Below are 11,523 nucleotides of genomic sequence, written 5' to 3'. Positions count from 1 at the left end.
GGCGGGGGCGGGGGCAGAGGCGTGGGCAGAGGTGGGGGCGGGGGCAGGCCTCTCTTGCCGTCTCTTGTCAGGAGAGCGAGATCTGGAGCGAGACCTGGAACGAGAGCGACTGCGGGACGACCTGGATCGGCTCCTGCTCCTGTGGAGGTGAAAGACAAAAAGTCATAAGTATCAATGTCTCCTTAACTGTCTGTCATGTTGGTGGTGCAATTAGACATCAACTATCATCTAACAAAATCTGAATTTCAGAGGTCAGGAATTCCTGTTAAAATCAGGAAGAATCCTATCTGTGCGTACCTGGAGCGAGATCGGGAGTAGGAGCGAGATCGGGAGGAGGAGCGGGAGGACTTGGAGGATCTTGAGCTGGATTCAGACGAGGAGCGACCCTGACTACGAGAACGGCTGTGTGAACGACTACCGTGTGCACTGGGAGAGACAGAGAACCCACATTGTTAACATACTCACCTCTCATACAGTTTTTACCACAAGCGGCCAGTGGCACCTTAATTGGGGAGGACGGGCCAATAATAATGGCTGGAACGGAATAAATGGTATGGCATCGAACACAAACACATGGTTTTCGATGGGTTTGATACCAGTCTATTCACGCCCTTCTCCAGCCATTATTTTGAGCCGTCCTCCCATCAGCAGCCGCCCGTGACACAGATGGGGAAAAAGACAGACAGACTTACAAAGCATTTGTATTTACCTGCTGATTTTTAAAAGGCACATTTATTTTATGTTAATAGACACCCAAAGTCTCCTTATACTACAGATACGTTTGTCTGTGTGTGAGACATAAGGCTGGTCAGCAGGCAGACGGTCTCACCTGTTGTGTTTCTCCTGGCCCTTTCGCCTCCTGGCTCTCATCTTGGCTCTGAAGAACTCATACAGGCCGTTCTGTTCCCAGCCCTCACTGACAAACACATTGCAATCAATAGAGCACATATTGCATTGATCACATGAAGTGAAAATGTTTGCGTTTTACCTGTTCCTGGGTCCGTCGTGGGAGGGGGGGCTGTAGAAGGCCTCCACAGCAGCTAGCAGGCGTTCACTGGGGGGCATTGGGGGAGGCAGACGGATGTCTTTAGGATCCAGTGCTTTGTAGTCATGGTCTTCCAGCTAATGCACATAAACAGGWAGAGAACACAACTGTTTAGACCACTGTGGTCAAGAAATATATGCATCTCCATAGTGAGCTGTGAAAACAATTTATCCTTGAAAAGCAATAGACATCTTCATCCCTTTCTACTCACTTTGACTAGAGGGGCCATGAGTCCGGCGGGCAGGTCGAAGTAGGGAACGTTGGGGACCAGGCTGGGGTCATCCTGGTTGACGTGAGCCGGGGCCGGACGCTGTCTCATGTGTGGGGACTGGCCATTGAAGCCGTGGGATGGGGGGCCGAAGTCTGGGTGCTGGTTACCCCCCCAGGGAGGGTGCTCTCCTCCCCCCATACCCGGAGGAGGGATCCTCTGGCTAGGGTGGTGGTGCGGAGGGCCCATGTCTTGGTCAACACGCAGGGGCATGGGGAGATACTCAGTTAAATTACATGTTGCAGCCAGTACTTTCAGCTACTGATGTAAATCGACGTAAGTTACTGATGTCAGTTACCGATGTAAATCGCTATGTGATGGTGGTCAGGGAACTAAACCAGAGAGGTGCTCATATACAATAGTCATAGAAAAAACAGTTAATATTGAGCTCCCATGGTGGGACCTGTCCTGGATTCTTACCTCCAGGGAAGTCTCCCTGTGGGTAGTCAAAGCGGTGTGGAGGGTAGGGCGGCCTTTCAAAATGGTGCCTGGGTGGAAAGTCATCCTGCATGTAGCGCGGCGGGAAACGGCCGAAGTTGTGGGGAGGCGGGGGCGGCTGGTTAAAGGGAGGGGGCCCTGGCTGGTGGGGCGTGAAGGGCCCTCTGAAGTGGGGGGGCCTCTGCATGCGGGGAAAGGGGGGCTCTCTCTGGCCCCAGGGGGGCTGGTCAGGTCCCTGGTTGCTCCAGGGGGGCTGGTCATACTGACCGCTCCAGTTGGGAGGTGGCTCATTCTGTCCTCCCCCTCCGCTCCAGGGACCCCCCTCCCCCCTTGGAGGGCCTCCGCTCCAGCTGGGGTCCCCCCTCTGCTCGTTCCAGATGCCCTCGTGGCTGTTCCAGGGGGGGCACGGCGGGGGCGCCTGGGTGGGGTCGAACGGAGGCTGAGAGGGGACAAAAATAAAAAAGGTGTTTAGACAGAGTCTCATCTTCCATGTTACTGTACCTTCACCACCACTCACTCATCAACTCAACAGTTTGTTAGCATGGGACTGATTCAATAGATAGGAACATCAGTCATTCTGTTCAACTCTACGACAACAGTAAACCTGTAAGTATATCCACACAGAATATTCCATATAGTTTTACATAATAATGGAAAAGTCACACACTGCACACAAACACATTAGGAGAGCAGCTTACTGGCTGATTGGGGTTCCAGCCTCCAGACATGTGTTGTGGGTCGAACCAGGGTTTAGAGGAGGAGTTATCAGCGTGGCCACTGTTGTTGGCACCGGGGTCCGATCTGGACTGGGCGCCGTCATAATCACCAGGAGGGCCAGACATGGACGACTTCACCTCTCCTGTGGTTTTAAGTTTTGTCACATGCACAAGGACAGTGAAATGCCTTTGACACCACAAGACTGAGAAGGATATTTGGTTAAAGGGTAAATATGGCTACAGATAATCTACCCATAATCAACATGTAAACAAAATCCTGAAGTGCTTGGGTCTGTGTGTACACAAGAGAGACAGCCTAAAAGTCAATCAAATCTGTCACCATCTTCTCTACGGTGCTGTTTTGCTAACAATACCCTCAACATAATGAAGGGCCTGGTGTGTGTTTGTGTGAGAGAAGTGGTGTAAATTACTTAAGTAAAAATAATTTCAAGTACTACTTAAGTAGTTTTTTTKGATTATCTGTACTTTACTATTTATACTATTTTTGACAACTTTTACTTTACTACACTCCTAAAAAAAATAACGTACTTTTTACTACATACATTTTCCTTGACACCCAAAAGTACGCACTACATTCTGAATGCTTAGAAGCACAGGGAACAATAAATTATTAACATTTGATCAGATCTGGCAGCCTTTCCTCTCTTACTTGGACCATTCGGCGCTGTGAATTTGTACTTTTTAACGCACTCTCCATTGTAATATTTTAATCCACCTCTGGGCAGCACGTGCTGGCACCGCCACCCGAGCAGCGGGGAGGGGTATAAGGGGAAGGGATAAAGGGGGGGAATAAGGGGGGGGTGACACCCACCCTCTTTCTTTCTACCTGTCCTTGTTTTGTATGTCTTGTTTTGTAATAATTGTTTTGTACCCAGAACTCTGGATCTTTTTATTTCTGTCTGCTCTTTTATGTTTAGTTAAAAATTGTATACCTGCCTTTCATACCTATACACCATGCCTGTGTGTGTTCAATAAAAARTATTTGAACAAGAAGCACAGGGAAATGGTCCAATTCACACACTTATCAGGAGAACATCCTTGGTCCTCCTCACTGCCTCTGATCTGGCAGATTCACTAAAGACATATGCTGTATTTGTAAATGATGTCTGAGTGTTGGAGTGTGCCCCTGGCTAACCATAAATTWAAAAAAAACAAGAATTGTGCCATCTGGTTTGCTTGATATAAGGACTATTTTATACTTTTGATACTTAAGTATATTTAAAACCAAAGTTTTACGCAAGTAGAATTTAACTGGGTGACTTTCACTTTTGAGTMATTTTCTATCAAGGTATGTTTACTTTTACCACCACTGTGTGTGTGCATGCATGAGAATGTGTGTTTATGCATGTGTGTACGAGTATGTTCTTCTCTCTCTACCCTCTCACCAGGCTGAGTGGTGACTGCCTTAATGTCAGGCTCTGCTGCAGCTAGCTGGCTCACTGCTGCTGCAGTCTGCTGCTGCTGCTGAACCGCCAGGTTGGCCACAAACTCCTCATGCTGCATCTTCAGGGTCTGGATCTGCTGCTGGAAGGCCAGCTGAATGGGCTGCACCACCGCAGCGTACTCTGTGATCAGAGAGGCCTGGGAGAGAGAGATGAGCAGGAAGATGGCATTGTTAGTGCTGCAGAAAACACTAGTGGTGAATGGCCTGGCTGGAGTGAATAAAATAAATAAAAACCATACGCTGTAAATGTATTCTATTTTGATGGACCTTCTTGTGTGGCATGGGGTAGTACGCATATATGTGGTTGACTTCTTAGTCCAAACTGTCAGCCAACTTGCAGTATTTCACTTTACTAGGCCACTAGCCTCAGTCCTCACCTGATACTGGCCCAGGCCCACAGCTGGACTCTGTAACTGCTGGATCGTCACCTCGTCGAAGTAGCCATTCTTTTCCCAGAGTTGTAGAAGCTGTGAGAAAAACAGAAAATAGAGGGTGTCATTCAACCACAGGTAACATCTATATTGAGCAATGTCTACATTACATTGAAAAGGCAGCCCACTGACACGTGTGATCTTCTGCTGCTTGTCCTCCTCTACAGCTAAGAAGCTGGTGCAGTAGATGGGCACCACCACCTTCTGCAGCGCTGCTAGCAGGTCCCTCTGCTGCTTCCTCTGACTGGTGGTACACAATACAAGTATCATGTAATTAACCATGAATACAATGCGTGACATTATAATTACTAACATTATCGACAACAAGCAAGTATGTTTTTTTTATCAGTTTAAAATGCACATAGATTGCCACTCATATATGAAAAAAGTGCATTCTGAGGATAAAAACAAAGCCTCATTTCCACCATGCTTTACCAGTGATGGAGGACATCATTGGTGAGATAGATGAGGTGTAGGCGGAGTTCGAAGTGAGCTGTGTCGGCTGTGATGCGGTTCCGGAGGTGTGAGCACATCAGCTCACAGTGCAGTGGGCCCTTGGCGTTGTTGAACATCCAGTTCTTACCAGCCTGGGAGGAACCAGAGAGAAACATACCACTGACTAAACATACTAGACCCTTCTCATGTTGTGTTAACCTGGTGCCATGAACCTACCGAGATGGCGTCTTTAGTGCAGGTGTCAATGATGGGCTGCAGCAGGTTGTCAAATTCAGATACGTCCTGCTGAGTCTCTGCCAGCAGCTTCTGGGTCTGCTGTTCCATGGCCAGAGCTATGGCTGCAGTCACTTGCTCCTGGAATCAAACGACAACCAGTTCATTTTGGACATTAGGAAAAACAACAGCTGTCAAATGTATTTGCTTTGAAACTTCATGTACTCGGTCTCATACATTTTATGACCAGAGAATATAAGATATGGTAACGTTGGTCAGTCTGCACCATGGAGGGCCAGTGTGTGCAGGCTTTTTCTCCAGCCCCGCACTAACACAACCGATTCAACTAATTATGGTCTAGAAGACTGATCGACCCTGGGGTAAGGTGACCCGTACCTGTCTGAGAGTGAGCAGCTGCTGTTCTTGCTGCTGCAGGTTCCATTGGCTCTGCTGGATGAGCTCATCTAGAGATGGCGTGGCAGGGGCGACGGGGGGCGGGGCCAGGATGGCGATTGGTGGAGGGACGTCTAGGACTTCCGTACCAGGTGGATTATAAAGATCTGCAAAACAAGGTCAAAACATCTAAGCGATTAAAGAACAAAGCATGATAAGGAACATTGTAGTAGTGATACTTTTTGTCATTTGCACAGGCAGTTGCCTAAGTGACCTAAAAAAAATGAAATTCACAATTGAATAAAATTCTGTCAAGGAATGTTCTCATCTTCATTTAACTAAATTCCTTTATACTTCAAAGGAGTTGATATTGAAAAACATATAAAGCATTTTGCAGCACCTCCAAAACTGAAATAAAAAACAGGAGTGTTGATAATTAAGTCAAACTTTGCAGCAGCATTGAAACAATCACAAGCAACAGACAAAAACTAAATAAATCAGCATTATCTCAAAAAGCATCARGAATATCAAGAACAAGAACTTTCTCTAAATACTGACATACATAGGCATTGCAAAGTCCAAACTTGAATTGTGGTTGAAACATCAAAACTATAATGTTTAGACAACGACTAAAATATAAGTATTTTTAGATGAACACCAGCAGTAAGGGTACCCCCCCCATCTCAAAATCGTCATGATTGAAAAATATCAACACATTAAACGCAATACAAAAACAAAGCCTTCAAATCACTGCTGATGCAAAATGTGCAGGTTGGTACTAGAATTGCACTTTTCTATCCAGTAAATACCTTCCAACTTATACTCCTCATACTCGTGGGTAGTAGGATCTATGTGGAGAGAAGCACACATTACAATACAGCTGGCAAACAAACAGCCACACATCATAATACAGCTGGCAAACAAACAGCCACACATTTAAATAGTGTTGTCCATAGCTGCAGGAGGTATGGGTGCTGCATGGTGTTGTCACAATACTAGTATCAAGATAGTACGAATCTACGATACAAGATTTTACTTGGCAAAAAGAACACAGACGCTGTGGAGCAGACTTTACTCTATGATCCTTTATAACTTTTTCAGGCTTCCGAGTGGCGCAGCGATTTAAGAAACTGCATCTCAGTGCTAGAGCTTGCTATATTGGGTGCTATAGCTTGCTAAATAAACAAATGTGCCTGGTTGACAACATACGGCTGTTTTTTCCCCCCCATAAGAAACTAAGTCTGCTTCATGTTGTGTTTCCTTCCTTAGCCCACTTCCTAGTATCGTGATACAAGTATAGTAACAACCCTCTATCTAATTTGACAGAAATACATGCTGGTCTTCTTCCTGCAATGACTAGAAAGATGTGAGCAGATGTCACAAGTTAAGCAACAACATCTGCACGTGGTGGTGGTTGTGCTCCAAAACCTGCTGCAAAATGGACTAAAGACTTTTTGTTTGTTACCTATGCAGTCACTTCGCCACCACCTACATGTACAGATTATCTCAACTAGCCTGTACCCCTGCACACTGACTCGGTACAGGTGCCCCCTGTATATAGCCTCGTTATTGTTATTGTGTTACTTTTTATTTTAGCCTACTTGGTAAATATTTTCTTCTTCTTGAACTGCACTGTTGGTTAAAGGCTTGTAAGTAAGAATTTCACGGTAAAGTCTACACTTGTTGTATTCGGCGCATGTGGCAAATAAAGTTTGATTTGAATCTAAGATAAGAGTATTTGAATGGATAGCTATATGTGCTACATACGCTGGTGTTGTTCCATTGCAAGCTTGCACCGGTAATAGGCGAAGAAGTCCCCTCCAAACAGAAAAGAGAATTTGGAATTGTCCTTCTGTTTCTCCATTGTCATCTTCTCAAACTCCGGGCCATTTCGAGCCACAAACTGGGCCAGTTTGTCAATGACATTTTTCAGCTCTTGGTCTGTGGAGGAAAACAATACGGACATTTGTATGGTGAGTCACACAAATATTTCTGATACACCATACATACTGTACATAGGGCTCTCTTATTGTTACGTTAGCTAACTAAATGTCAAAGCAGAATCACCCCCAGTTGTGTACTGCACAAGGTAACTGTGTAAGGGAGAAAAGTAGTCAAGCAAAAGGGACATTATCGACGCATGCGCGACTAACGTTATAGCTAGCAGTAGCTAGGCGTATCAGTCAAAACAGTCCAGATATTTATACTTAGGTTAGGGAACTATATTAATTAGCTGATCAAAAAGCTAATAAAAAAACATAGCATTCAGGCTTAGTAACGACAACCATGTGCCTGAGTAGCTTTGGATAAACAAGCTAAGTTAGCTGCGTAGCTTCATTGCACAGCATGCTAAGTTAGCTAGCACATTGGCATTGCTAGTTACTCTAAATTATTAAAGATACAAACCCTCAGGAGCTGTAGGAATATCCATGTTTGTMTTCAATAAAGTAACAGCGAGTCCACTGAACCACAAAGACACACAGATTAATTTGTAAAAATGTTATCTAGCTATGTGGTTCAAGGGAAATACAGCAGCATTCCAAAATGTAGAGACATTCCGGCACCGGAAGTACTTCGATGACTTCATACTTCAGGGCGCCACTGGAATAAAGCAGCTACAACGCCCCCCCAGTGGCGTATCAAGCACTTGTACGACTGACAAGATACACAGGAAGTTTAGCAACAACAACAACAAAAAATTATGATGATCAATTGTTTTCACCCTCCCAAAACTATCATGACTCCAGTTTACTTTTACATAATTTTTTTGCACTGCCTACATAAGGAAGCAGTCACACATGTTTGTTCCCCTAAACATTCATAAGAAACTCTCTAACTAGTCTAACACACTGTCCTTTGATTACATGTACAATGAGTATATTTGTGTATATAGACATAAGTGGTCTTGTCTTGAAACACTGTTCCACTCAGCTGAGTGGTGTCTTCTGCTCTGTCTTTCAGCGGTCCCTGGATACATTGGAAATTCCATCTCTATGTAAAAAAGCTATTGTTGTACCTGTACCAAAAACCTCTCATCCATCTGCATCAAATGATTACAGACCTATCGCTCTTACCTCTCTCTTGATTAAATCTCTTGAAAAGATCATCAAGTCATACATAATCAACACCACCAGACACCTTCTTGACCCCCTCCAATTTGCATACCGGTCAGAGAGAGGGACAGATGATGCCATCCTCTCGCTCTTACATCTGGTGTACATGCATTTGGAGGGCAGTAAAACCCATGTGCGTATCAGGTTCGCAGATTTCTCCTCGGCATTTAACACAATCAATCCGTTGGTCCTCGCGGACAGACTGAAAGGAGACTTCGGACTTGATGCTATGCTTATCACATGGACCACCAACTTCCTAACTTATAGGTCTCAGCAGGTACGAGTTGGCAACACACTCGCTGAGGTGCACACTACTTCAGGTGGAACCCCACAGGGCAGTGTTCTTTCACCAGTACTATACATACTGTATACAGACAGCTGCCGGAGTCGTTTCCCAGGGCGTCACCTGATCAAATATGCTGACGATACTACTTTGGTCAGTCTTCTCAAAGGGGATGAGACGGAGGACGGACCGGCTCTGAAAGATTTTACTGTCTGGTGTGAGTCCTCCCATTTAAAATGAAATACATAAAAAACAAAGGACACGGTGATTTACAATCGAAGGAACACAAGCATACACACAGTCAGCAGCATACCACCCTGCATCCCCCTCCTGGCTTGCTTCTGAAGCTAAGCAGGGTTAGTCCTGGTTGGTTGCTAGATGGGAGGCCAGATGCTGCTGGAAGTTGTGTTGGAGGGCCAGTAGGAGGCACTATTTCCTCTGGTCTAAAAAATAATATCACAATTCCCCAGAGCAGTGATTGGGGCCAGTGTAGGGTGCTGTCTTTTGGGTGGGATGTTAAACAGATGTCCTGACTCTCTGTGTTCATTAAGGATCCCATGGCACTTATCGTAAGAGTATGGGTGTTAACTATGGTGTCCTGGCTAAATTCCCAATCTGGCCCTTGTACCATCATGGTCACCTAATCATCCTCAGTTTACAATTGGCTCATTCAACTATTCCCCATGTCGTTGCTGTAAATGAACATTTTCTCAGTCAACTTACCTTGTAAAATAAGGGTTAAATAAAAACACCATCACTGATAAAAGGTGAGCCCATTGAAATAGTGAAGGAGTACAAATACAAAAGCTGTCCTGGGATCATTTTACTGATGCTATTTTTAAGAAAGGCCAGCAGAGACAGTATTTCCTACGGACACTGCACTTTTTAAATTTTGATCTAACCATCATGATTCTCTTTTATGAATCATTTATTGAGAGCATTCTGTCCTACTGCTTGACCTGCTGGTTTGGGAATGTCAAGGCTGCACAGAAAAATAGTTGGGCAAGAACTGCCATCTCTCTCCCTGGGCAGGGCCCTCCATAAGGCAAATAAAATAGTGGTTGACTCTTACCATCCACTCCACCCTGAATTCCAGCTCCTTCCCTCTGGCCATAGGTACAGACTACCTATTTTTTGTTTTTTAAATAGGGCCAAGTACTCTTTTATTCCAAATGCAATTCTTAAATTTAACAAAAAATGTGCTCTTAGCACTTGCACTATGAAACTGAAGTTACCCTGCCTATTTGCTTGTAAATATCCGTTGCTATTTACATTTTTTAGATGTGTTATGTTTTATGACTGCTGCAAGATGAATTGCCTCTCTGAGGACAATAAAGTTTTCTGAATCTGAATAGACTAGTGAGTGATAAACCATACATTGATATTAATAATCTCAGCAAATTAGTTGAATATAAGGAGATGTTTTCCATATGCCAACCATAGGCTGCGCTAGTAATCTCTTTAACACGCTGTCCAGTCTAGTGGCCAGAGCAAATACCCTTGCCATTTGCCATAGTTCACAAATGTTAATTCAAGTGGATATAAAATGGAAAACCAATATTTTGAGGATGAGGTCTTTCATAATCTAGTTGTGGGGTGAGGAGAATGCATGTGGATTATATTTTTGGATTTACTATAGTGTCGACTGAATAGCTTGTCTGTCTCTCCTCCCCCATGATAGATTATAGTGCAACCAGATTATACAAACACAATGAGCAGACCAATTATATCAGGTGTGTTTTCCTGAACAGTTCCTGCACAGTGCATTACGGTGTGTGTGTGTGTGTTTGTGTGTGCGCACATGCATGTGCGATCTACATTTGAAACAATCTGGGGTTATCGGGAGGTGTTTCACGTGCATTATAATAATTGTTCTAAAATAGCAGAGCAGAAGTGACAATCTCACACCGAATGTATAGCAGGCCCTTGCAACAGCTTATCCCAATGTGTGCTTTCTGGTGAATGAGAGCCTATGAAGGTTTACAACAAGATACTTTTGGTATTGTAGTGTATGTGGACACCTGCTCATCGAACATCTCATTCCAAAATGATGGGCATTAATATGGAGTTTCTGTATGGACCTCGCATTGTGCACAGGGGCATTGTCATGCTGAAACAGGAAAGGGCCTTCCCCAAAATGTCCCTAGCAGGGCAGAAATTTGATGAACTAACGTGTTGGAAAGGTGGCATCCTATGACGGTGCCAAGTTTAAAGTCACTGAGCTCTTCAGTAAGGCCATTCTACTGCCAATATTTGTCTGTGGAGATTGCATGGCTGTGTGCTCGATTTGATACACCTGTCAGCAACAGGTGTGTCTGAAATAGCTGAATCCACTCATTTGAAGGGGTGTCCAAATACTTTTGTATATATAGTGTACACACCATATTTCTCTACAAGTGTTGTTGTGGTGGGTGGGGGGCGGGGTGGGGTGTGTGGGTACAACAACGAATCATCGACTGGTGACCTAGGCGGCTAGCATATCTCTGCGTCACTCACAATCCGTCTCTGCTGCTCTCGTATTGACTTTACAATTATGTCAGGCGAGATAAGAGCTGTGTCCCATTGTTAAGTGAGGCTCCTTACTCAAGAGCCACAATCATGGATGTCCGCTCCTTTGGAGTCCCTTATTATCCCCACTGCAGGACGCGTCCTCCCAAGTTCAGGCGCTGTTAACTCGGCGAGCGGGCGTTTTGGAGAGGGCA

General features: G+C 44.8%; 1 protein-coding gene across 4 annotated transcripts in view; it reads right to left on the bottom strand.

Moving 5' to 3' along the window:
* The window catches only part of LOC111952466 (calcium homeostasis endoplasmic reticulum protein), a 14,705-nt gene extending 6,659 nt beyond the window's left edge, over positions 1–8,046 (bottom strand). Inside the window, exons 1-16 of one of the 4 annotated variants that reach the window (XM_023971150.2) lie at positions 7,832–8,046; positions 7,193–7,366; positions 6,235–6,273; positions 5,429–5,592; positions 5,036–5,173; positions 4,799–4,950; positions 4,496–4,607; positions 4,310–4,399; positions 3,874–4,069; positions 2,450–2,610; positions 1,734–2,190; positions 1,257–1,504; positions 989–1,122; positions 830–916; positions 298–426; positions 6–139 (exon numbers count right to left, since the gene is read on the bottom strand). In XM_023971150.2, coding sequence (XP_023826918.1) covers positions 6–139; positions 298–426; positions 830–916; positions 989–1,122; positions 1,257–1,504; positions 1,734–2,190; positions 2,450–2,610; positions 3,874–4,069; positions 4,310–4,399; positions 4,496–4,607; positions 4,799–4,950; positions 5,036–5,173; positions 5,429–5,592; positions 6,235–6,273; positions 7,193–7,366; positions 7,832–7,856 — 2,440 coding nt within the window. In that variant the 5' untranslated portion in view covers positions 7,857–8,046. Of the gene's footprint in view, positions 1–5; positions 140–297; positions 427–829; positions 917–988; positions 1,123–1,256; positions 1,512–1,733; positions 2,191–2,449; positions 2,611–3,873; positions 4,070–4,309; positions 4,400–4,495; positions 4,608–4,798; positions 4,951–5,035; positions 5,174–5,428; positions 5,593–6,234; positions 6,274–7,192; positions 7,367–7,831 lie in introns of all 4 variants that reach the window. The other 3 variants (XM_070435120.1, XM_070435121.1, XM_023971153.2) reach the window with 3 other exon arrangements.
* Positions 8,047–11,523: the final 3,477 nt, after the last annotated feature.

Source organism: Salvelinus sp. IW2-2015, linkage group LG26 (assembly GCF_002910315.2).
Source record: "Salvelinus sp. IW2-2015 linkage group LG26, ASM291031v2, whole genome shotgun sequence".
NCBI lineage: Eukaryota > Metazoa > Chordata > Actinopteri > Salmoniformes > Salmonidae > Salvelinus > Salvelinus sp. IW2-2015.
The sequence above is the reverse complement of the archived record's forward strand: the minus strand, read 5'-3'. Positions and strand labels throughout refer to the sequence as shown.